General features: G+C 44.9%; 1 protein-coding gene across 4 annotated transcripts; it reads left to right on the top strand.

The window, feature by feature from the left end:
- The first annotated feature begins 757 nt into the window (after nucleotides 1–757).
- PEX5 (peroxisomal biogenesis factor 5) lies at nucleotides 758–11,910 on the top strand. 4 transcript variants are annotated; one of them, XM_072043269.1, is made up of 16 exons: nucleotides 758–847; nucleotides 1,043–1,233; nucleotides 1,533–1,568; nucleotides 1,737–1,869; nucleotides 2,392–2,526; nucleotides 3,670–3,775; nucleotides 5,004–5,094; nucleotides 5,423–5,539; nucleotides 5,927–6,019; nucleotides 6,193–6,312; nucleotides 6,838–6,981; nucleotides 9,309–9,379; nucleotides 9,549–9,764; nucleotides 9,907–10,072; nucleotides 10,257–10,414; nucleotides 10,804–11,910. In XM_072043269.1, exons 2-16 carry the CDS (start codon nucleotides 1,084–1,086, stop codon nucleotides 11,003–11,005), a joined length of 1,938 nt encoding a protein of 645 aa, XP_071899370.1. In that variant the 5' UTR covers nucleotides 758–847; nucleotides 1,043–1,083; the 3' UTR covers nucleotides 11,006–11,910. The 4 variants fall into 4 exon arrangements, with proteins under 4 accessions (XP_071899370.1, XP_027305606.1, XP_027305605.1 ...); XM_027449805.3 differs by lacking the exon at nucleotides 758–847 and having other exon boundaries at nucleotides 909–1,233; nucleotides 10,804–11,024; nucleotides 11,112–11,910; XM_027449804.3 differs by lacking the exon at nucleotides 758–847 and having other exon boundaries at nucleotides 909–1,233; nucleotides 10,804–11,034; nucleotides 11,112–11,910.
- Nucleotides 11,911–25,081: the final 13,171 nt, after the last annotated feature.

The raw sequence follows: 25,081 nt of genomic DNA, 5'->3' as shown, positions 1-25,081 counted from the left end.
AGCTGGCTGTGGATGCCACATGCGTTTCAAAGCCACCAGGAGAGCAGTCACAAGGACTTGGTGCCAAGGAGCAGTGCCTAAACCAGCACCAGACAGCAGCTTTTGGGAAGGCAGGAGGGCCCCTCGCTACAAGAAGGACATCGAGGTGCTTGAGCGGGTCCAGAGAAGGGCAACGAAGCTGGTGAGGGGCCTGGAGAACAAGTCCTATGAGGAGCGGCTGAGGGAGCTGGGCTTGTTCAGCCTGGAGAAAAGGAGGCTCAGGGGCGACCTTATCGCTCTCTACAGATACCTTAAAGGAGGCTGTAGTGAGGTGGGGGTTGGCCTGTTCTCCCACGTGCCTGGTGACAGGACAAGGGGGAATGGGCTAAAGTTACGCCAGGGGAGTTTTAGGTTAGATGTTAGGAAGAACTTCTTGACTGAAAGGGTTGTGAGGCACTGGAACGGGCTGCCCAGGGAGGTGGTGGAGTCACCATCCCTGGAAGTCTTTAAAAGACGTTTAGATGTAGAGCTTAGGGATATGGTTTAGTGGGGACTGTTAGCGTTAGGTCAGAGGTTGGACTCGATGATCTTGAGGTCTCTTCCAACCTAGAAATTCTGTGAAATTCCGTGAAAATTCTGTGAAATTCTGTGGGACGCTGCAGAAGAAAATACTCCTTTCGAAAAGAAGAAGGTGGGATTTTGGGTCTGAAAACGCTTTATTTCCAGCACATTAATGTTATGTGAGACAGCATGCTTGGTGCAAACTCACAAAGTTCCGGGTCCCTTTAAGGCGCTGGGCCGGGGACGCTGCGCCTTTAAGGGCCGGCCCCGCCCCCTTCCCGCCAGCCTCGCGAGCGCTGCGCGGCAGGTAAGGGCGCCGGCGGGGCGCGCGCGCGCGCTGCCGGGGGGGGGCGCGCGCGCGCGCGCGCGGGTTGGGCGGCGGGGGCGCGCGCGCGCGCGCCTGGGCGACGGCAGGAAAGGGGCGGCCGGGCCCGTCCCGTCCCGGCCGGTCCCGGCGCGTCCGACGCCCGCCCCCGTTGTCGCTGTCGCCCCCCTGGGCCAGGTGCAGCCCGGAGGAGGAAGGGGGGGTCCCCGCCCGGCGCCATGGCCATGAGGGAGCTGGTGGAGGCGGAGTGCGGCGGCTCCAACCCCCTGCTGCAGCTGGCCGGGCACTTCACGCAGGACAAGGCCCTGCGGCAGGAAGGGCTGCAGGGAGCCCTGGGCTGGCCACACGGGGCTCCCGGAGCGGCTGCTGTGAGTGGCGGGGTCGGGGGGGGGCAGGGAGGGGGACGGTGATTTAGGGAGTGGGGGGGGGGGGGGTCGAGGGCTCACCTGTGGGTGCGGGGATGGAGCTGGTGGCCTCGCTGTGGCAGGGAGGGGGGGTTGGGCAATGTTGGTCGGGATATTCCTGCTCCCCGAGTTGCCACATAAACAGGCGAAGTGCAGCGAGGCTAATCTCAGGGGGAAGGAGGGAGGGAGCTGGGCAGCTCACAGAGTGCGGGGAGGGATACGGGGTCAAAGGTGTTGGGGTAATTGTCCGCTGTTCCCTCCAGGTATCCAAACCCCTGGGAGTAGCCTCTGAAGATGAGGTAAGAGTGGGCCAACACATCCATCTCCTTGCTGCTTTCCTCCTCAATGCTTAGACCTTTTTCCCCTTACCTGATTTTATTCTTCCATTAAGTCCCTTTTCATCCCCCATACTTCTACCTGTTCCTCTTCTAAGCTGTGTTCATAATCCTGATCACTGTCTTTGGTAGCTGGTTGGAGAGTTCCTGCAGGAGCAGAATGCCCCTTTACTGTCCCGCGCGCCGCAGACCTTTAAGATGGACGATCTGCTGGCTGAGATGCAGGAGATTGAGCAGTCAAGCTTCCGACAGGCCCCTCAGCGAGGTAAGGGCAGCTGGAGTACGTGGTTACTGGAAAAGATCGTGGTGTTGCAGTTAAACTCTTAGCAGGGTGGCTCCCTGGAAGAGAAGTCTCTTTTTTGGGGGGGAGGGATGGATCTAGTTGTCTTCAGCAACAGTAGCTGGGATCTTTGTGGTGACAGACAGCAAAAGGATGAGAGGCAACAGGCATGACTTGCAGCAATGATAACTGGCAGATATGAGGAAACGTGTCTTCCCTTGGTGGGCAGTTGAGTGTTGGAGCAGGTACTTAGGGAAGCTGGGGAATCTCTAGCCTCGGAGAAGTTCAGAAGCTACCTGTTCACTGCCCCGAGCAACTTTGGTGGTATCCCACTCTGCAAACACTTAACAACCTCCAGAGATTCCTTCTGAGTGGAATCTTCAAGTCTCTTTATTCTAACAAAGAGAAAAGGACCTGATCAAAGGTGATGAGGGTTATCTGAAGGAGCATGGGACACTTAAATAACATCTTCGAGTCCTCCCATCTTCACTTGTGTTTTTCTTCTAGCTCCAGGTGTGGCAGCCTTGGCACTGTCTGAAAACTGGACCCAGGAATTCTTGGCTGCAGCAGATAATGCTGGTGACGTCTCTTCAGATTACAATGAGACTGACTGGTCGCAGGAATTCATTGCTGAAGTGACAGGTGAAGGGCTGCTCTGGAAATTATCGTTGAGATGTTGCCCAGTCACATGCAGAGTTACTGAATGTGAGACTGGAATAATGCTTTGGGACCAGCAGTCAGTGTTTACTGGAGTGGTTTTAACAAGGAGGCAAAAAAAAAAAAAAAAAAAAGAAAAAAAAAATGGATTAGCTAAATTGTTCCCAAAGTGGTGTGGAAGCTTTTCTTCAGGTGTAAAAGCTCTTTTATTTCCAGTTTGGGTTACTTGGAGAACTTGGGAGAATCAGGCTATTCAAATTGCTTTTATGAAAGTTACCGTGATTCAACTGACGCAAATTGTGGAGATGGTCTGGTGCTGCTTCTTGCTTACATATACTCTAATTCACTTTGTTAAGGCTAAGTTTGCCTTTGGTACTAAGGTAAAAACTGTTTAGAGTGCTTTGGCCAAATATTTTTTCTTAGTTTGGGGGGAGGGGGGAATGTTTTAGAATAAAAGTGGATATTTTGCAAGTTGGAAAAGTGAAACATGAATGTTTGTGGGACCAGAGGATAAGCTGTCTGCTCTAAGCAAGGCAGTAGTTTATCTGAAAAGCCATCTTGCATTTGTGCATAGAGCTTGGGCTTGGGTATGATCCTGTGACCATCTATGGCTTCACCTGGAAATTACGAGCAAGATTTAACTAGATCCTATTCTGTTCCCTAAGGGTGACACTGTAGAGAGTCAGACGGTCCAACTCACTGACCGTCCCTCTTTGTATTCCTGGGAATATAAATCAACACATGCCACGGTCTGAGAGAGTTCAGATGAAGAGCTAGTGCTTTGTGAGTTGTAGTTTTGACAGAGACTTGTAATGCGTTGCTGATTTCCTTGACCTACATAATATCCCACATGGAGCAGCTGGTTAAGTTGTGAAATTGAAATAGAAGATTGATGTTGCCACCACAGAAGCGTTTGTATTAATAGATAGTCGGAACCTAAGGCTTGATTATTTTGTATGTTTTAGATCAAAACAGTTAGAAACAAACATTAGCAATCTTTCTTTGAGGAGGGCTTTCCTGTGTGTGTTAGATAACCCTGTGTAAAGTAGAGAGAGCAAAATCTGACTTTATTCTTAGTGAAGTTCTGCCTGTCTTACTGTTCTTTCCTTGTACTGGTGTTTTACGCAGATCCGCTGTCTGTGTCCCCTGCCAAGTGGGCAGAAGAATACCTAGAGCAGTCAGAAGAAAAACTGTGGCTTGGGGAGTCAGAAGACCAGTCATTGGCAGATAAATGGTGCGTCTCTCTTTTCAAGACTAGTTGCTGCTGTTGGGCACCTGGGTGGTTTAAGTCTGGATAGGTGATAAGAAATCTGCTATGGTTTGAATGCTTTGCAGTCATTTACCTAGATTGATGTTCTCTGACCTTTGGTTTCAGAGAAGGGAGAAAATGATGCTTGGACACTGAATTTTTTAAGAGATGTTTTCCTGCATTCTAGTTCCAGCAAATACTGTGCTTGTCTAACTTAATCTCATGTGTAGTGCAGAGCTCCTTAATGTGATTTCAGGACTGAGTTCAATAACTCCTACTCAAGCAGAACTTGTTTTCTACAGTAGATACTTTCTTAGATGTAGAGATCTGAAGTGCCAGACTCTACTAGCTGTAAACTTTTATCACTTTGTTCTCCCTATTTGGCAAACAGCATTTAGCTTTTCCTTAGCATATTTTTAGATTCAGCCTTCCAGGCATTATTTTCATGCGTTTCTGCGTGGTAGATTAAAGAACAGTCTATTGCTACTAAAATCTTCTCTGTGTAGGTGCTGTGGTGGACCACAGTCAAATACTTTCAAGTAAGCTAGCAAAACACAGGCAAGCATTTGAGCTGGTTAGATCTTTAGCTAAAACAGGCTTCGCATATTTGGATTCTGTTTTTCTCCTGGCTTTTGCCTTTCCTGATATCTTTCTGCAAATATGGATGTAACTGAGTTACTGCCCTCAGTTTCAATGACTTCACCAAGACTTTCTGTAGTGGTAACACCTAGAACTGGTCCTATTCTGCTGTAAGCCAGAAAAAAAAAACACATTGAATTGCGTGGTTGCTATGAGTCCTCAGTCCTTTTCAGAGCCGCTGCTTTTCCAAGATGCTGTTTCTCTTCCATGAGAATGACCTGCTTTCTCTTTTCCTGAATATATGACCTTGTAATTGGTGGTGCTAAAACTTCTAACGTTTGATAGCATGTGAGCTTGCCAAGTAATCCAGACTGTGCTGCGGAATTGTGCTGGCACAGTAGTCATTTAATTCCACTACTGTTTTTCAGTCATTTGCAGACTTAACCTGGTAGTAATTTGGATTTTTTTTTCTAGATGAATAAAGGTGCTGAATGACTTTAGCGAACCCTAGAGTCTGTGGAGAGGGTTTGTGTCCCTCAACGCTTTAGTGCCCCATTGTGTGGACTATTGTTAGAGAAAGAGCTCACTGTTGCCCAGTACCAGATTATCTCTTTCCCTTTTACTGCTACTGCAGGTATGAGGAGTATCAACCGGAGGATGATCTTAAGAAAACTGCTAGTGATTTTCTTTCTAAAGTGGATGATCCCAAACTCAACAGTTCTGAGGTGAGGAGTTCTGTGACTGGGGCTGACAGATACCTGGTATGCATAAAGGGTGTGGGGAACTGAGAAGGGGGAAGACAGTAAATAAATACAGCATCTTGCTGTCCAGTGCTTCTATTTCTTCCCTGTTTTCTAAAAGTTGAACCCAGTTCCCTCCAGATATTGTCCCTTTCCGCAACATCACTTTGAAGTGCTCTCCTACCCAACTTTCTGGCCTTCTCTGCTCAATTTGAGGAGAGAAATCCTCTTGGTGAAGGAGGGGGGCATGGACAGAAGGATTATTGGCAAAGCATCTGCCCAGCTCCACCCTTGTTTCATTTCTCTGCCACAGTTCCTAAAGTTTGTCCGCCAGATCGGAGATGGGAGGGTATCGATCGAAGCTAATAAGGTGACCCACAGAGACCAAGATCAGGCAGAGCAATGGGCAGCTGAGTTTATGCAGCAGCAGGTAGGAGCCCCAGCTATGTGTGCGCTGAAGGAGGAAAGGTCTTTGTCACAGTGCACAATCTGGGAGCAAGGGAGAATGGCAAGTCCAAATTTCAGCAGTGTGCTTTGCTAATGATTAGGCTGTGGGAGGTCAGGGAGGGGCTCTTGGACTCTTCAGAGCAGAGTCTAGCCAGAAGCTGGGAAGGTATCTGGGCAGAGTGAGTGGTCTCATCTTCAGTAGTGCCTGGGAGGAAGGGTGTGTCCAAAAGAACTCATCTCTACTTTCCAGGCCACCAGTGCTTGCTGATGGGGAGGAGTGGTCATCACAGACCCTCCTGCTGGTTTGGGATGTGCACTGAGTTTGCCAAATCCTAAAAAGAAAGGTGTGTTTCTGTTTCCAAACTCCCAGGGGGCATCCGATGCCTGGGTGGATCAATTTACGCGATCTGGGAACGTGTCAGCTCTTGATACGGAATTTGAGCAGGCAAAGACTGCTGTGGAGGTAAAGCTGGAGGAGGAGGAGGGCTGGGGTACTGTCTGAGAGCCTGTGATAGGGTTACCTCTCTACTTTGCATGTTGTGAGGAGGGCTACAGACACTTAAGAGGGTGTTCTCTGGGGTGTCTGTAGATCTCAGTTAAAAGCTGTACTCTAGTCACTTCCTGTCCTTCCTTCAGTCAGATGTGGACTTCTGGGACAAACTCCAGGCAGAATGGGAGGAGATGGCCAAGAGAGATGCAGAGGCTCACCCTTGGCTCACTGATTATGAAGACCTCAGCTCCTCTTCATATGACAAGGTAACAGAGAACAGGGTTTCCTAGCACTGTGATGAACTGCTTTGAGGAAACTGGCAGACTGTCTACCTTGTGCTCTTAGGGTTCCTTCTCATACCAATCATTTGCTGTCACTTGCACCCTAATCCCACGTCAGCTAGGGGCTAAACCTACTGTTTGTACTTGTTCTGGTTTGCAAATGCTGTCTAGTTCTTGTCTAACATCAAATATCAGTTAGTGCTGGGATTCCTTGTAATCAGTGCAAGTGCCTACTCCCACCCAGATCTGATGAGATGAACACCAGATACATCATCACTGCTGCAATTTATTCCATGTCTGCTGTAGTCCAGGTTTGGAGGAATTTTTCAGGACAGAGCGGACAGGAAGAAGAGTCACTGTTCTGCTCCAAGCTAGCAGAGGGGTTGAGGTGCAGGCTACTCTGTAGTTGGAATGTTTCTGATGCAGCAAGACGTGTGATGTCTTGTAGAAAGTGCTTTTCTCCCTAAGCCTGTCTCCTGGAATTAGCCCTCTGCTTCTCTTCCCTGCTAGGGTTATCAGTTTGAAGAAGATAATCCCATGAGAGATCACCCTGATGCTTTTGAAGAGGGGCGGAAGCGCTTGGCAGAAGGCGACCTCCCCAATGCTGTCTTGCTCTTTGAGGCTGCAGTACAACAGAAGCCAGATCATATGGAGGTGAGTGAGACCAGAGGTAACAGGCCTTGGCTAGGTGTCCTGCTACTTGGAGCCTTCCCCTCTGAGGTGTCAGGGTGTGTGTAAAAAGCTCATTTCCATGTTACAAACTGTGCAGGGTGCATGAAAACATCTTGTTTTTCTCTGTCTCTGGGTATGTAGCTGATAATCTCTTTACAACTACCTGAAAGGAAGGTGTGGGGAGCTGGGGGTCAGCCTCTTCTCACAGGTAACTAGTGATACGACTAGAGGGAATGGCCTCAAGGTGTGCCAGTGCAGGTTTAGGTTAGAAATTAGGAGACATTTCTTTTCAGAAAGAGCAGTCAGGCACTGGGACAGGTTGCCCAGGGAAGTGGTAGAGTCACCGTCCCTGGGGTGTTCAAGGAAAAGTTGGACCTGGTGTGTAGGGACATGGTTTAGTGGGTGACATTGGTGGTAGGGGGATGGTTGGATCAGATGATCTTTGAGGTCTTTTCCAACCTTAATGATTTTATGACGTGAGTCCCAAGGAGGGCTGTGGGCTTATAACTAAAGTCAGATGCACAAAGTCTTCTGGCTTGAAGCTGTGTAAAATCACATGAGACTGACATAGAGCCAAGACAAGGAGTTTTCATCTCGTTAAGTTGCTTCTGTGGAAGTCTTGGCATTTCAGGACTGCAGATGCTTCTGGTAGTAATGATGATTGCTTTTAATGTTCGTATTGAAGACTAATTTAGAGCAGCTCATTAAACTACAGATTCTGGTTTGGATTTCCATCTGCCACGAGAAAATGTTACCTAAAAAGACAGAGATGACATGAGTGTCTTCACAGAAGCTGTAGACCAGAGAATGATTTTTATACGGAAGAAAATGTTCCAGCAGCTAATTCAGTGAATACTTATTTCCATGAAACGCTTCAGCTTCTTCAGGATGGATCAAGAAATCAAAGTCTGTGTACCTTTCCCCAGAAGTAGAGCACATAGATATTCTCAGGAGGATGAGGAGGAATCAAGCACATCCAGTACTACCATTTCTGGAGTGCCTACCTCAAAGATCCAGGCATGCTGAATACTTCGTGTGCCTGATTCAAGTCCTACTATTTGTATATGATGGGATAATAACAAGTTTGTTAGTCCTCTTGGAATGGATTTCTTTTGGCTGCTGGAAATACAGGCATCTGATCTTCTAGGGTACTGGGAGAAGGTGAAAAGTAAGCAGATGTTTTGAAGATCTGCTTTTGCTTTAAGCTGTTTTGCTTTAAAGGTGTGTGGGCTGCAGGCTGAGTATAATGGAGAAGTAGCTGAGACCTTAGGAGTAGAAATCTTGAACTTTTCCTGGCTAGCTGTATTGAAAATTGCTCTAAATTGTTCTGCTGTGACTCTGGAGAAAAGTACAGCAGAAGTCCAGTTCAGGTGGTGCAGTGATCGAATAGACTTGTACAATTGTTTCTGTGAAGGAAAATATCCCAGTTCTCTTGGTCCAGATCACAACTTTACTTTCAATCTCTACTTTCCTCACTTCAGAACCCAATGCAGGCATGGCTGGTGAGTTCTGTGTAGGATCTAGTTGTAAATCTAGAGATTTGAGGCAGTAGATTGCCTCTTACTTGTGGTGGCTTGTGCAGGCCATTGCAGTATGTTTTGCGTGACTTAGGTTCAGTGAGCAAGTACTTCATGCTGACAACCTAGCCAACTGTGCAGCCTATTTAAGACCAAGGGGTGTGATAATCAACATAAAGTGAACAGGTACTTTAGGTTTAGTGCCTTAAATACTCCGTATGTCAGCAGCCTGGAAACTGAAGGTTTTTTTGATGTTCTATTGTCATAGTTAAAGAAACAACAAAGCAACAGTGCTTCTACTTTCAGGTCTTACGGTCAGTTCCCCAAAATTATCACTTGCAAGTGGGCCTCTGCACAAGTATATGCAGCTGCATACCCTCAGGGTCTCATTATTAGCACTGCTGCTATGCTATTTTGTTCTTAAGAAACCTGAAATCTACTTCTCCCTTCTTCCTCTGCAGTTTGACCACTGTTAGCAGCTAAATGTGGAGATTATGGGACTTAAAAGTGCTAAAATTGCAAGCAGTTGCATTATAGTAGCTTTCCAGATAGAGATTCACCTGTTTTCACTACAACACCAGTTTTACTGGCTTTGAGAGCATATGGACCATAAAGTGAGGATTTCCAGGAAATCCATGTGCATCTGTGGGTAATGTTTGTAGTTGCATATACTTGGCCTCACTCTGAAAATGTGTGGGATAATGCTGTGAATTTAATCTCTGTGCCTTTGGCTTTTTTTTTTTTTTTCTGGACCTGAAGAAATCTGTCTTAGTACGTGTTTGTCTCCTCCAGGCCTGGCAATATCTGGGAACCACCCAAGCAGAGAATGAACAGGAACTCTTGGCAATCAGTGCTCTCAGACAGTGAGTGTTGTAGTATGTGTTCTGAGCCACACTTCTTGTCTTGTGCATGATGCCTCAAGGACCGTGTGGCTAGCGTTGTGTGCTCTGCCTTGATGGTATTATCTCCTGTATCTGAGTATATCCCATTTTGCTTTAATACTGTAGTCGTCTATCTTTCTATAACCTGCAGGTGCTTGGAACTGCAGCCTGGGAACCTCACAGCACTTATGGCTTTAGCGGTCAGCTTCACCAACGAGTCCTTGCAGAAGCAGGCGTGTGAGACTCTGCGGGAGTGGCTCCGCCACAAACCTGCATATGCTCACCTGCTGGAGAAGGAGCCAGAGGAGAGTGCTTCAGGGCCTAACCTTGGGCATTCCAAGCGTGTGCTTGGTTCTCTGCTGTCTGAGTGAGTTCGGGGGTGTACCAATTTCAGCTTTCAGCTGGAAGGCTTCTTGGAGGGTTGGGATTGGGCCGGGCAGATGTTAGCGGGCAACCCAAGGTCAGCTTGCTCTACCGTGTACAAATGTCCTTGTTCCATGCTTTTGCAGCTCACTTTTTGTGGAGGTGAAAGAGCTGTTCTTAGCAGCTGTGCGCAGCAACCCCTCAACTGTTGATCCTGATGTTCAGTGTGGCCTGGGTGTCCTTTTCAACCTTAGTGGCGAATACGAGAAGGCTGTGGATTGCTTCAGTGCCGCACTTAGTGTGCGCCCCAATGTAAGAAAGGGCAGAGTGGGGGTGCTGGAGGTACCTGGAGGTTTATGGGTGGAGATGCTGTTTATATGAGAGGTACATCTTTCGAAGTGGAGGAGTGAGGCAGATGCGTTGGTTAGGGAGGGCTGGCTCGGAGCTTAAAAAGAACCAGTTTGTCTCAGCCATTTATCTCTGTCCCCTTCTCCAGGACCATCTTCTATGGAACAAGCTTGGTGCCACCCTGGCCAATGGGAATCGGAGTGAGGAAGCTGTGGCTGCATATCGGCGGGCACTGGAGCTCCAGCCAGGATATATCCGCTCTCGATACAACTTGGGCATCAGCTGCATCAACTTAGGTGCCCACCGGTGAGCATAGGATGGGCAGATCTGCTGTGCCCTGTGAGTGTGTGTATGTGTGTCAAGAGAGAGACCGCAGCAGGTTACTAGGGCAGTGCTGTGCTATCTGCAGCTTTCCCATGGCACAGGCAAACAGAGGTTGTATGAAATCTGCCCTGAGAACAAAGTATTAGGCAGATCCACTTGGAGTAGGGGCTATCTGGACTTTAGTTTCTGTTAAGAGGGACAAGGGGGATCTTGGGGCTGGGGGTGGGGGGTGTTGGAGTGGGGGAAAGATCTGCTGAGGAGGGAGAAACTGTTTTGGAGGGGAAGAAGTAGCAGTTTAGAAGCAAATGGGGAGGGGAGTTTGAGATGTAGCATCTTCTCCAATAAGCCTGTGTATGTTCTCATGTTGACAGTGAGGCCGTGGAGCACTTCTTAGAGGCTTTGCACATGCAGCAGAAGAGCCGAGGTCCGCGGGGGCAGCAAGGCGCTATGTCTGACAACATCTGGAGCACCCTTCGCATGGCCCTCTCCATGCTGGGGCAGAGTGACCTGTACAGGGCAGCTGATGCCCATGATCTTCCCACACTGCTTCAGGCATTTGGCCTCCAGCAGTGACGCTGGGATGGGCTCCCCTGTGAGTGCAGGTTTGTCCCAGCCCTGCAGTGACCTTCCCTAGAAAGAAAACGTTCACTGGGGTTCACACACACCTGTGCTCTGGTAGGGCAGACCAATGGCAGCCGTTTCTTGAAGGACTTCGTGCTGAAGTGTGGAACTTCCCCTACCTGTCTGTTGTGGCCTGAGCATCTCTGAGCAGTTCACACTACCATATCCGAGGCTGACTGGCACTCTGCTAGGCAGATGATCAAAGTGGGAAAACACCAAGTCTTGCCAGAGTGCATCTGCAGTAGTAAACCAGCATGGCTTTGAGACATTACGATAGCCATTCTGCAGAGACTACCTGCTGGACGTGTCTTGAAGGCTGGTTGCTTTGGTGGGGTGGGATTGCCATTTGGTGAAACGTTGAAAAATTCTGGGTTTTCAGTATGCTTCCCCCATGTATGTGCTTGCATGTGTGTATATGTGGGTTGCTAGAGAAAAAGCTGAGGACAGCAGTTCCCTTTTTGGGATAATAGTAAAGTCATGGTACAACCAGATGCTAATTTCTCACTGTCTTCATGGGCCTTTTGAGAGCAGTGTGTTGTACATGTGCTAGGGACGTGGCTGGAGGCCCTTAGCCTGGAGGGGTAAGAAGAGATCCTAGCGCTCAGACTTGAGGCAATGCAATAGGAATAAAAGCCTAAATGTAATCTCCCAGAATATAGTGAGGAAAGGGTCAAGTTTTAATTTTTCACTTGATCGTCTGTCATTGTTTTTCCTTTGTGCAGAAGTTCCCCATCTTGTCTGTACTGAATCTTGTTAATTATAAATATCTGTATATGATTCTGCTGGGGAAAATGTTTTTAATTGTAAAATATTTTGTATAATAGAGGGGGGGAGAATTAAAATTGCCAAAATGACAACTTTGTCTGTGCCTCTGTTGAAGCTGCGTGCAGTGGGTAGTGTATATCTCTGAGGGTACAAGCCCACTCGATTTCCAAACACAGATCTGCATTTTTGTCTCGCATTTCAACTCAGGTTTTGTTCTACTGATAGCTCATGCAAATGAAGTTTAAAAGGACCTCATTTTGCTGTAGCCAGAGGCTTCAGTTCTGTGAGCCTGCAAAAGGGCTTCACTGTACCAAAAACTGTATTTCCCTGCTTAGGCTTAGGGGTCAGTGAAGCACCTTTTTTTCTTTTTGTTATCTGATACGAGGGAAGCCGTTACATTTATCACTTCTTGGAGGAACCTGACTGCTGCAGTAGTCGAGACCAGGAGCACTTATCCTTCCTTCTCCACCAGGCACCTGTTTCTTCATACTTCTACCCTACAGGCTTGTTTCTCATGCTGTATTCTCTGCAATAACATTGAGGAGCAGAGTGTGTGTGGAGGGAGCAGTTCTGGCTGTATGTTTTCAGATCCCCTAGGTTCCCTTGAATCTCATCCAGCGCTGTGGCACTGAACATGCATGCACCATGTTGAAATTGCTCTAATGCATGTGAAACAATTTGCTGCTTGTGCCATCTGAAAGAAAGGAAAATGCTGCCTCTGCGTCCAGCTCACACACCCAACTCTTCTCATAGTCAAAGATGTGCCTTTTGCTTTTTACTGATTTCTATCATCTGGTCAGTGAAAAAGTTTCTTTCCTTCTTTGATCAGTGGAAAAAAAGTCAGTGCCTGTGTTACTTATAACCACTTATAACCTGCTGTTCATGTACTTTGCCTTTTTTCTTACGTGACCCTCTCTGTTCGTACTCTCGCTGTTTTACCTTCTCTTTTTCTCACCCAAGTGCCATTATTGCTTTTCTCCATTACTTGTCTGTTTCCCTCTATTTTGCTCTCTTGGCCTTGTGTTTTGTGTTCTTTGCATCCCCTACTGCCTCTGCAACTAGAGTCATTGTCAGCATTTGTTCTTTTTCTGTGTAAATTGTTCTCACTTCCTACCATGTTTCACACCTTAAATAATCTCTACAGTATCTGTGCTACTTTTGCTATGGTCAGATCTTCACCAAGATACTAGCCTGTCTTTCTCCCAGGACTGAGTAAAGGTTGAGCTACCTCTGTCCAGATAATGTCTAACCTTGTCCTGTTAAGAATTCCCTTTGGAAACAGAGTATTTGTGCTGAGAAGAGCAGCCCAATGATATCTACATTCTGGTAGAAGTTTATACCTTTTGTCTGCTCTGCAGCACCGCATCTCTGACGACCTTGAAACCAGATTTACAGTGGGGCTCTAAGTGGCTTGATGGGTGGGAGGGAACAAAACCTAGTTTGCGTTTTCATCCATATCCACATCTTCTCTTGCTAAGCCCAGCTGTCCAGTGGAGGTGGGTAGCAGGCACTGAGTATTTTAGGTTAACAGAAAGATAAGGTAGTGAGGAACCTTCAGAGGTCTGTAATCGCCTGCTCACAGTAGGCCTAATGTGAATGCTAAATCAGGGTGCCTGAGGGCCTTAAACGACTCTGCTCTGCAATTTCCGTCTTTATTTTTTTGTATTTTTTTTCTAGCAGATGAAGCAGTGGTAGGGCTTACCACCACCAAAAGCACGTCAGGAATCCAAGCAGGGTCCTTGTTCTTTACCAATTACAGGGGCATCACAGGACACAAAGCAGGTCTTTCATAGGGCACTAGGCATATAGTTTAAAAGCCGGTTTGATACATGTCATTTCACCTTCTTGCTGTGCTTCTTCTGTATTTCTTCCCTCGGTATTTTATTTATTTGGTTCCTAAGGCTGCAAGAAGTCCTAGAATCTCCTGTCTCTTGGTGTTGGCCTTCCTGAATACACAACTGAGGAGGTACCAGCAAATGAAAGTTTGTTCTACGAGATCCCTTACACCTCTAGCTGCAGTTAGCTTCCACTCTGCTGGGGATTTGTTGCCATTATATCCTTTCCCTTTTCTTGAGCTGCTGATCATTGTTATGATTTTGGGTTTTCTTGAGTTACAGCACTCTGATCTCTCATTTTGGATCCCAGGCTCCTCCTGCTTTTGTCTGTGAGTGCTGTGTCTTTTCAGTTCTGGAGAGGCCTGGAGCCACCCTTCTCTAGAAGAATGAATGCTCTAGGATTAGTAGTTTGAGGAAGGAGTCATGGAAAGAGCTTAAGGGCAAGCATATAGTGGATACTGTTGTCCAGGAACGTGTGCTTAAAGGCTACGTGATGTAGAAGTTACATACTTCTGATGTTTGTTTAACAGCCTTTGGTGAATTTATTCTGTCTCTTCAGGTTTTAAACCAGCTGGTGGTTTTGGTCTCTCCAAAGCACTGTGGGTGCACAGAAGAACGGTGTTTAGATATGCAAAGTATTTTATTTTGTTTTAAGACTGTTACCTCTTGTGGTCCCCTACTTCTAGTACCGTGTGACATGGCAAATAATTGGTCTTGGGCTCAACCTCCAGTAGTTTTATCGATCTTTTCACTGCCTTCTTTAGCGTCTCCTTTCTAAATAGGATGGCGCTAGTACAGCCCACTTCTCTCCAGGGGGAGCCCTTTCCCCAGCTCTGTACCCTGTGCTTCTGTATCTTTTCACTTTTACGGTATTATTTCTAATATCCTACATGTCGCAACTTGCTTCAAGGGCTCAGAACACGAACACCGTGCCTCTTTCTTGTCTGAGTCAGACTGAGATCCTCAAAAATCTTTTGGCAGGCAAGGTCGTTGCTGTGGAAGAACAGAAAGCAGAGCAGTGCTCCCGCACCTGCAGCAAAAGAGATGGGCCAGCACGACAGGACACTGTCAGAGCAGACTTTGGCAGCTTCCCCGTATCTCTTGTTTGCCTAGGCATGTGTTTCACTGCTCCCACAGCAGATAAGGAGAGAACCTTTTGCCCATCACCATTTTGCCTAGTGTAGCAAAACTTTGGTATTTTCTGATGCTTTTAGATGCCTGATTTCAGACATCTGGAACCTTAGAACTCAGAACTCTGGCCATGACTTTAGGAAGAGTTGTAGCTAAGTGATCTCCTGAAAATCTGATGCTGAACAGATAGTTTTTTGACTCTTTTTTGATTGTTTGTTTTCCTGCTGTATTTCTTAAGCAGAAGTGACACCTAGCGTTGACTCGAGGACAGGTCCTTGTCTGTCATGTTTTTTGCTTGGACCAGGGCAATAAACTTTAGGAGCACAACCTGATGATAAAAGTTGTGGGAGGAACAAAATGCTGGATGCCTTTTCTGCATGCAAGCCTTTTGTGAACAGGAGAGTCTTTTTTTAGCCAAATGTGCTTTGTGGTTTGTTTCCTGGTATTGAGCATCAGATTAGCCTAAGCCTTCATGTTTGTGGATTCCGAGTTAGCAACCATGCTATGGAAACCCAGTTGAACGTTTAATAAATGCAGGGACAGAAAGCGATCTTGTTCTCTGCTGTTTTGAACTGAAGCAATTATTTATTGCATCTATTGCCTTTTCCTTTATCTGTGAAGGGAACATTCTGGGAAGGAAATAACTAGAAAAGCTCTTCCCTTTCCTTGCTGCCTTCTGTATCTTGCCAAGCAGGACTCATGAGGCTTTTGTCAGTCTGTATTTGCTTTGCCTCTTTGCAGTGCATCTTTTGTGGAGCTTACTCCCCATGCAGTGAGTGGATATATGCAGCACATGTTCAATAGGGTGCTATTGTCCCTCCTCCAGTCTTTGCTGTAAAAGTAGTGTTTTTTAGTCCACATTAGTGAGCGCTGGCAAAGGGGGAATACAGTGTTATAAATAAAGTCTCAACTCAACCTGAAATTTGTAATATTTATTATTACAAGTTATTATATTAATATTTATTTATATATAAAAGGTATAAAAAGTATAAAAGGCAAGTAAACAGCACTGGTTTTGCAGGGAGTCTACAGTCCACCAACACACACACGAACATCAAATATTCTAAACATATAGAACATTGCTTTTACATACTAAACCCGAGTATGCCTGTACATACGTACACTTAGGAAAGGTAACAAACAATCCTTTAAGTTCCATGACTTAACAGTCTCCGTTTTCCATTCCTTTTCCTTATTACCAACAGGTCTCCATTCTCCATTCCTTTTGAACAATACGTCTTGCTTTAAGTTGTCAAGCAACTCGGTCTTCAGGCCTTATGTATCCCGTTCTTCCCGGATCAAAGAAAAGCATATCCATCTCCTTTCCAAGGCCAATAGTCCTGGGTCAAAAGGCACGTCCAGGTCACCAGGGGGTGTAATAGCAAAAGCCTTCAATGGCTGTAGCAGCAGAGGGGCCCATGGCGTAGCAGTCAGATCAGTAAAGGAGCCCACAGCTCCCTCACTGTCTGGCAAACCACACGTTTCTGACTGTGGTCCCACATGGCTCTTTAAGGCCTCAGAGATTGCTCGCCAGGTGCTGAGCAATCCCACTGCAACCTTGTCGTTTTTAGTTGCAGAGTCCCACACCTCGACCTCAGTTTGGTCCCATGTTTCAGGCTCATAAACTGTCTGATCGTGAAGAAGGAAAATAAGCTGTAAGGTTACCAGGACAGTCTTTGTTTCTAAGGATGTACTATTCCCCATGATGCGCAGCTGCTTACCAGTGAGGGGCAGCTGTGCACACGGGTTCGCTTCTCTCAGCTTGAGCTTCTTCCTGGCTCCAGTGTGCCCATTTCCAGCGACTTTCTGTACAAGCTTCTCTGAGCAGTTTGCTGAGTTTGGCCAAACCTATCTCCACGAGGCAATCAATGTGCCTTTTCCCGTCCTGGTCTTTGTTCTGCTAGCCTGTTCCTTTTCATTCCTTCTTTCTGCTTTGTTATTGATGACATAACATCATCATGTTGCCTTTTTTTTTTTTTTTTTTACCTTGAGGACAGGCTCCCCTCTTATACCCTTCACCCCACAGCAGTTCTTTTCAAAACAACTTTTCATTGGTCAAACAACTTTGCCTATAACAACAACAGCAAACACCCAGAAACTTCCCTGCCTTAATGGCTGGAGAACAAGAAACTGGAGATGGCATGGAGTCTCCAGAATCACCCTTCTTTGTTCCTTCTAAACTCTTTTACATTCCTGATGGCCTCATCGTTAAGAGTCTGATGTTACCATCAACCACAGGGCTTTCTGACCCCCATGGCTGGGTCCTGCACCTGGGACAGGGTAACCCTGGCTATATGTACAGACTGGGGGACAAGACAGTGGAGAGCAGCCCCACAGAGAGGGATCTGGGGCTTGTGGTTGACAGCAAGTTGAATATGAGCCAGCAGTGTGCCCTGGCAGCCAGGAGGGCCAACTGTATCCTGGGGTGCATCAAGCACGGCATCGCTAGTCGGTCGAGGGAGGTGATTGTCACTGCTCTGCTCTGCGCTGGTGTGGCCTCACCTTGAGTACTGTGTGCAGTTCTGGGCACCACAGTCCAAGAAGGACATGAAACAGTTGGAGAGTGTCCAGAGGAGGGCGACAAAGATGGTGAAGGGCTTGGAGGGGAAGGCTGATGAGGAGTGGCTGAGGGCACTGGGCCTGTTCAGCCTGCAGAAGAGTACATGTAGTAGTAAATCTAGATAATTGGGGCTGCTGGTGATGTCTGGACCACTTTGAAGCTGTATGTGTGGAACTCTCCCATTCTACTGTATTCATCAGTAGAGATGACTGGCCCAGAAGCATTTTTGCTAATATGCAAAATGTTTTTAGTGAGGCAGATGTATCTGCTACTCAAAAATGCAATGATTACACATTCCACAGCTAATTGGTGAGGACTCCCTCTTCTTGGAAATGGCTTGCATGATGTTGCTCAGTTCGAGTTCAGCAAGGATCAGTCATTGGTCAGTCTTGTGTCTTCTGTTTATTTCTGGTCATTGCATTTATTTATTTATTTAATTAATTAATTTTAAGTTATTTTATTTTAACCAAGATCTGCCTGATCTGTCTGTGGGCTTTTCTTAGCAAGGTCTGGCAGGACTGAGAAGGAAGAGCGGGTCTGGAGGTGGATGAAGCTTAATTCAGTTTTTCTACCATTTTACCTTTTCCAACACTGTGAAGAGATTACATGAGTGCCATCCATAGTTTAGCGTTAAATTATTTTATCACCCCTCAGTCCACCAGAAAATAGATTCCAACAGTGCAATGAAGATGAAGCCAATCTCATAGGAAATAAAAGTAAGGAAATGCATGAGTCTTGATGTATTTGTAAATGACTCTCTGGGAGAAAAAAAATGCACTTGTAAAAAATAAACTCTATTTTTGTCACAGTCTCTTGCCAAATTCGATAAATATATTAAGATCAATATTGAGATACTGAGAGTAAAAAAAGATAAAATGTTTTACTATTAATCATTACAAAACAAACAAACAAAAAACACCAACAACAAAGAAACAGCACACAAACACACTGTAAATGTTTAACAATGTTTAATAATATTTAATAAACAATCTCCAACTCTTAGCTTCCTTTGTGGTATTCTGCTATGTTCAGTGACTTTTACTTCCTTGTGCACAAAGCACAGTGTAAATGAGATGAGAGATTTTTTATCCTCATAACAATGGAGAACATGGTCATGGAAACAAAGACCTTCTTTATTTATGAGCTTGTAAGTATGAACACGGAGATCCTTTGCCAAGCTTTTGTGTCAACATATTTCATATGTAACATGTTTAATTTTCCTCAGTGCCACAAGAAACCCCACTGCCAGCTTTGGTGCCCTGCAAAGAGAATGTGGGGGACCTAGGAGCTCCCTGTTGCCTGCATCAGGCAACATAATAAACAACATATGGGCATGCTAACAAGAAAATTTATATTTTTTCTGACAGCATAAATTCATCCTAGTCTGAGCCTTTTAGTTCTGAACTTTCCTCCCTTCTGGGTGCTCATTCTCCCTTCTCTTACTGTATGGTGGGCACCGTGGCTTATGCTGCAAAACCGCTCTTTTTGCTTGCGACGTTTTCTACCAGATCAGCAACCTGAAACTTGCTCATTGCATAAAGAAATGAGCATTACATTTTGCACAAGAAAAAGTAAAATGCCCTCTAAATAATTAGTAGTGACAGCAATACCTGAAACACAGCTGTTGATTTTGATGCTAGTAGCTGGGATGGAGGTTGCCTGCTAAAGGGTGAGTAATATTTTTTTTTTATAGATAAGTATAAAATATGCCAATGATTTTTCAATGGATCTGAGTCCAGATGATTGAAAATATCTAGTGTTTTAATTTTTCTCTTGTACAAAGGTGTTGAAAAATAAGTCAGGAACTTGGTTGGCAAGTCACTTCCATTTCAGGTAACCCAATATCATGCAGCTACCCAGTTAGTGGAAATTTTATATTGAATTTGTTGACTAAAATGGAAGTATTGAAGTGCTCTTCTGTGATGTTGGAACGTTTGGGTGGTTTGGCAGGGTTTTTTTTTGTGCTAGTGATGAAGTAATACTTTGTGTTGTAATAACAGCAATGTGACATCAGCGTAACAGAGTTACAATGCAAGTTTGACAGTGGTGCTTTTTGGAGACAAATATAATATTAGTCTATATTCTTCAAAATACTTTAGAAATTACTAGTTATATATGTTTGTTAAAATAAGGTTTTAAAAATGGGTCTTTAGGTCTTTCTTTGGATTTATGCCTCTGCATGTTGGGGCATCCTGCTTCTCTTGCATGATGTTAAAATCAGCAGCTGCTCCACTTTTGTCAATAAAGAGTGCGGGTTCAGCATCTTGCTTTTTGGCTTAAGTAAATTTTGGGGTTGTGCTCATTCAGAAATGAACCTACCAGTGATAATGAATGTATGAATTTGGATATACCTAATCTCAGTCTTGTCTGGCAGTGAGTGGAGCCGTTGGTTCTTCTTTGCTGTCTTAAACTCTCATGGACCCAAGTCTTGGTGCTAACCTGACCAGTGACCAAGTACTGGTGAGGCCTGGAATAGAAGCAGCAGGCAGGATTGAGAAGCAGGATGTAGTAGTGCCCTGGCAGGGTCTTCTGTGTTTTATCCAAACTGAGGAACTGTCAGTGTACATCCCCTCGGTGTCTGACAGTGTACATAAGAGCTTGCAGTGGGTCCATTTTATTAGCTGGTGTTGAACTGCTGGGGACAATTACATGCCTGCAGTGCTGAGGGGTGAGGAAGGAGGGGCACTTCACGGCCTGCAAGGAAGCAGCTTGTGCCTGTTTCCCACTGAGCCTGCCCTGCATTCCTGGTGTGGCTGTTCTGGGCAGTGGGGGGGTGGTGAGGGAAATCCTCAGGGGCAGAGTAGCCCCTTGATGCTCTCAAGTAACCAGCACATGATTTCACAGAGGGTCTGTCCAACCTGTACTCTTGACAGGTGAGGTGGGAGCCCTCATGGTGGCCTTTTATGTCTCCAGGTGAGTGTGGAGGAGCCAGTCCAACATAGACCCCTGGGAGAACATCTGGGAGCAATCTGTGGCTGTTGTGCTTCAGTTGGCCTTGGCTGAGGGAGAAGTAACAAGGCAGAGTGTTTTGGAAGGGAAAGAGAGGCTGCACATTTCCTGAGAAATGAGGATGAGTGGCTGTGTGTAGAGGAGTGCTGAGGTGCAGTGAAGGTTGACAGCAGGTCAGGTCCCTGGACTTTGTCTAGCAGACTCTGAGCGCAGAAATCATCAAATGAATTAATGTGTTTACTTAGATCAGTATAATCACACATGGAGAGCATGATTGGCTTGTACCTTTGTGAAACACCTTGTTTATGACAAGGTATATCTGCGGGAGAGGTGTCCATAATATAGATTGTGGATATTACTCTGAGGAATTTGCACAATGCTTTCCTTTATAATAATGCCAGAAATGCCAGATGCCTTAATCATCTTTTCAGTCCAGGGTGGTGGTTTTTTTTTTTTTTTTTTTTTTTTTTTTTTTTTTTTTTTAATTTACCATGGAAGCAATTGCTTGTAGGATAATGCAGCAGTCCCTGATAAGCAGTTTCAAATGTAAAATACCTCATGAAGTAAATAATAATAATAAAAAAGGTTGTCAGTGTGTAAATTAACGTTTGCTGCATGTGATACAGTTTTCTTCCTTCAGCCTCTGCAGACCTGCAGGTGATTAAGGGATTCTGCTGGCTGGGCTGTAGGCCCAGCCCGATAGGAGGGAGTTCAGCTGCTGTTAAGAGGACAGACAGCAGGAACTGCTGAACAGGGAGCAGGAAAGAGAGGGATGGGGGCTGGAAATAGGTGCCCTGAACTATCAGTTCCTCATGTCTCTTCTGAGAGGGATGAGGAGACCGAAAGGGGAGGACTTGAAGAAATAACAGATCACCAACAGAACAAGAAAAGCCATAGGTTCACAATGATACATGTATTTGGGAAAACCTTGCTCTTCCTCAGACAGAACTGAGCATCCAGGATGTTGATTTTAGGCTTGCAGAGCTCCAGGATTAGTTTGTTTACCTGGAGTTTCTAAATAAAGCTGGTTTGCTGCTGGTGGAGCTGACCTTCGTGTTCTCCAGCTGCTGAAGGTCAGATCCCAGTGCAGAGGAGTTCTCATCTTGGAGCGCACCAGTAAGATGTGATGCTGGCGTGCTTTTGTGTTCAGACTCACTTAACAAGTGCAAATTAGCAAAAACCAACACAGCCCCAGGGTCAGGCTGGTTCCCTTCTAGCTGAGAATGGAACAAGTAATGTTGCTACGCAGTAGCATAAAGCATATGACATAAAACTCAGTGCAAAGTGGCATAGGAGGGGAAGGTTGATTTAGTTTTAAAATGAAATGACTGTTTTTATGTGGTCCTATTGCTACAGCTGCAGAAGCACCAAGAGAAATTTGTCCCAGTTTTTGTGTGTGTGCTACTTGTGAGGACATGGAGCATAAAAGTCGCTGGTTTCATGTCTCCAGGATTCTCCTTCAGTTAGTGCTCCTTAGTTTTGGATGCATCTTCTGTATGCTTTTGAAGCTGACAGTGATATTGTTTTTATTCTGTCCACCTCTGCCAGTCACTAGGATTTAACCTTTTTTTGTCTCCTTTTGTAGCTGTTTTATGGCTCCACCCCTGTTCTTTATCTTCCCACAATGGCTTGATGCTGTAGATCATCCTTTTATTTAGTCTTGATGGAGGCCATCCCTTTGTTTTAGGTTGTCCCTTGTTTGTTCTGTCTTCTAACCTGAATTTCCTGAGAAGCTTCATGTTGATGTGCTTGATGACATTGATCTAGGTGCTGCCAATACCTGCCACACTTACAGTAAAGCTCCTGCTATGCATTTCTTTTGGTACTTCTACTCACAGACCAAGCCTTTCATTCTCCACTCAGGTCAATCTTAATGTTTCCATTACAAATGGAAATGTGAAAGGCAAACTGAAGAAGTGTAGCTTTCTTCAAATCCAATTCGTGGCATTTTGACTTCTCTTTCCAGTGAGCCCACGTCCTCCTCACAAAGCTAAAATCTCAAGCTTCCTTTCTGCTACTGTGAATTACTGTACCTCAGTAATCTTAAGTACTGTCCTTTGTTACTTAATCCCCCCCAGCATCTAAATTTTGTAAATGTGGACTCCATGAGTGGCCTTGATCACTTTTGTTTCCCACTCAAGCTGTAGTTGTATTAAAATTGGGCACTTGAGAGGGTGCTCGGATGATTTCCTTGCTGTCTGAGCCTTTGAATAGATTCTCAGATCCTCTTCTGAGTATCTTGCTGAAAGCGTTGGCACATCTCAATTTGTATTTGCTGATGGTAGAGATTTTCCTGGTTCTGTGATACTTTTCATATTATATTTATTGATTTCAAAGAGGAATAAGTCTAGCCAAATGTTCTTTTCCTGTTTACAAGTAATTTTTGTGCAGTTGCATTCAGAATAGAAAATATAGAAGGTGACTTTTGTTTTTTAAATAGAAGATATCCCAGCAGGAAATACCACATCTCAACTGCTCTGAAATCCCCTGAACCTTACAGTCATCCTGCCAGGGGTGATAAGGAGCCCCAGGTGGAGAGGAGAGGGGGTGAAATCCTCTCATGAGTGTCATTCAGGCTGCGCTGAGCAGGATTGGCCAAAGACTGGCGATTTATGTCTTCCATGGGCCTGGTAACTTTCTGGAAGAGTAGAAAATTCCTTCCCACCTCTAGCCCCTGTTTTTTGTTTGGGGATTGTTTTATTTATTTTATTTTATTTTATTTTATTTTATTTTATTTTATTTTATTTTATTTTATTTTATTTTATTTTATTTTATTTTATTTTATTTTATTTTATTTTATTTTATTTTATTTTATTTTATTTTATTTTTTTTTTTTAATGAAGTGCTAGTTAAACATATGGAGAAGCCCAACAAATGCCCAAATCCCCCTGCTCTTTGGCATGAAATAAGAGTGGCAGGAGAGGAGTGAGAGGGTGTCTAGAGTAGAGTGGGAACTTCCACTTTCCATCAGGAACGAGTTCAGCAGGGAGAGATCATTGCTGCACAAGAAATGGTGCGATTTGGCAAAATTGCAGTAAAGCACAGTAAAGCTGATTGCGCAGCTAGATGCTGTGAGAAACTGAGGTTTTGCTGCTTTCCTCCAAAATCCAGAATGTACATTCCTATTGCTCTGCTTCCAACCTCTGCAGAATAGCAAAGGAATGAACCATGTAGAAAACCAAACCAAAGGAAAAAACAAACAAACAAACAAACAAAGAAAACAACCAAATCTACCAAGCAATTAAATCCCCATATTTTAATGCTACCTTAGTTCTGTGAGTTTGGCACAGCTTTGGCTCAGACAAGCAGTAACAAAAGAGATGCAGCAGGAGGGTTTGGGTGAAGCTAGTGGCCGTCTTCTTTTGGTGGAGGTGAACTGTCTCCCTGCCTCAGCTCCCCATTTTCTCCAGCAATATGCTACCTGGTAGTAGGGGTCGCTTAAACATCATCCTAAATCTTTCAGTGAAGCTAAACACTTACTCATTTGCTTTTACCACTATTACAGTTTTGTGATTTTTTTAAAAACTCTTGTATATATGTATAAATATATACATTATCACCATCATTGTAATTTATCAGTCGATTGCTAGATTTCAAAATTCTCAGATGGATTTTCTGGAGAAACAGTCTTTCACAAAACAGTTTTTCAGTGCTGTAGATATTTGCAAGATCTGGATTGCTCTTGAACTAGCAACGATCTTGTGTTTCCTTCCACAATAGCATAGCTTGTCAGCACGCTAACCAATTAACATGTGAAAACATGTTTCAGAGTTAAACTGCAATTTAGAAAATACAAACATTTTTTCCTACTGGAGCTCTGCCAGAGCCGCCTCTTTCCTTACTAGCTCTGCGTCCCTGTGATATCTCAAAAGGCTATGTAGAAGGGTAGGGGGAAAGTGAGTTTAAAGCAAGCTATTCAACTGCCACCTCTGCCACCTGAATATTGTCAGAGAATATAGGGACTCCAAGTGAGTAATAATGCAAGTCCAAGGTAGGACAGGTCAGAGAGAAGCTTTTTTTAAACTATGATTGTAATGAAAGCACATTCAGACAGCAACTCCCCCTATACCCTTGTTCTTTGCCAAGTGACTGCAGAGACCTGACTATGCTGTTTCAAAGAAAAGGAAGAGGTAAGGAGAAAAAATCATTCTAATGCAAACAAAGCTAGGTCTACATCCTTGGGATGGATGGACTCCAGAAGATAACTTACATGTTAACAAGGCATGTACCCATGCATGGGGGAGATGGCAGTTAACAAGGTACTTGAGGAGTTCACAATTGTGACAATATGGAGCTGGCTCTTGGTGGAGCCTGTAAGAGTGGCACATCCAGTATGATCTTAGCTGAGAAGTGGGGATTGGAAACCATCACAGACTGCTAGCTTTTAATCAAAAAAGGCTGTTTTAGTTATTGCAAACTTCTTAGCAAGACCTCTACTATCTTGAATAGTAATATTTTTGCTATCAAAATATGTCACATGGAAACCCTTTGGAAGACTACTGTATATTAGACTCACTACACAAGTAAACAAAAATGTACAATGCAGCAAGAAAAATTTCTACAGTCTATGCATCACAAAATGTTTGATGTGCTTTTATTATTGTGATCCGGTTGACTTCTAGAGAGTAAAGAAAGACAAGAGTCATGAGACTAAATTTTATCAAGGTGGTTGCTGATCAATGGACTTTTGAACCAGAGCAGGAAGTAGAAATAGAAAAACAAAATAGGTTCACAAGGTTTAACAAGAATCCTGATCCTTGAGGGTGATATCAATTATTTCTTACTTCT

The sequence above is a fragment of the Anas platyrhynchos genome, chromosome 1 (assembly GCF_047663525.1).
Source record: "Anas platyrhynchos isolate ZD024472 breed Pekin duck chromosome 1, IASCAAS_PekinDuck_T2T, whole genome shotgun sequence".
Classification (NCBI taxonomy): domain Eukaryota; kingdom Metazoa; phylum Chordata; class Aves; order Anseriformes; family Anatidae; genus Anas; species Anas platyrhynchos.
This window is presented reverse-complemented; position numbering and strand designations above follow the sequence as displayed.

Excerpts from the sequence above, each read along its gene's own strand:
- PEX5 (XM_072043269.1), top strand. The coding sequence starts at position 1,084 with ATGGCCATGAGGGAGCTGGTGGAGGCGGAGTGCGGCGGCTCCAACCCC. Across the intron at positions 1,234-1,532 it reads GGGCTCCCGGAGCGGCTGCT|GTATCCAAACCCCTGGGAGT; the intron begins GTGAGTGGCGGG and ends TGTTCCCTCCAG. Across the intron at positions 9,765-9,906 it reads CTTGGTTCTCTGCTGTCTGA|CTCACTTTTTGTGGAGGTGA; the intron begins GTGAGTTCGGGG and ends ATGCTTTTGCAG.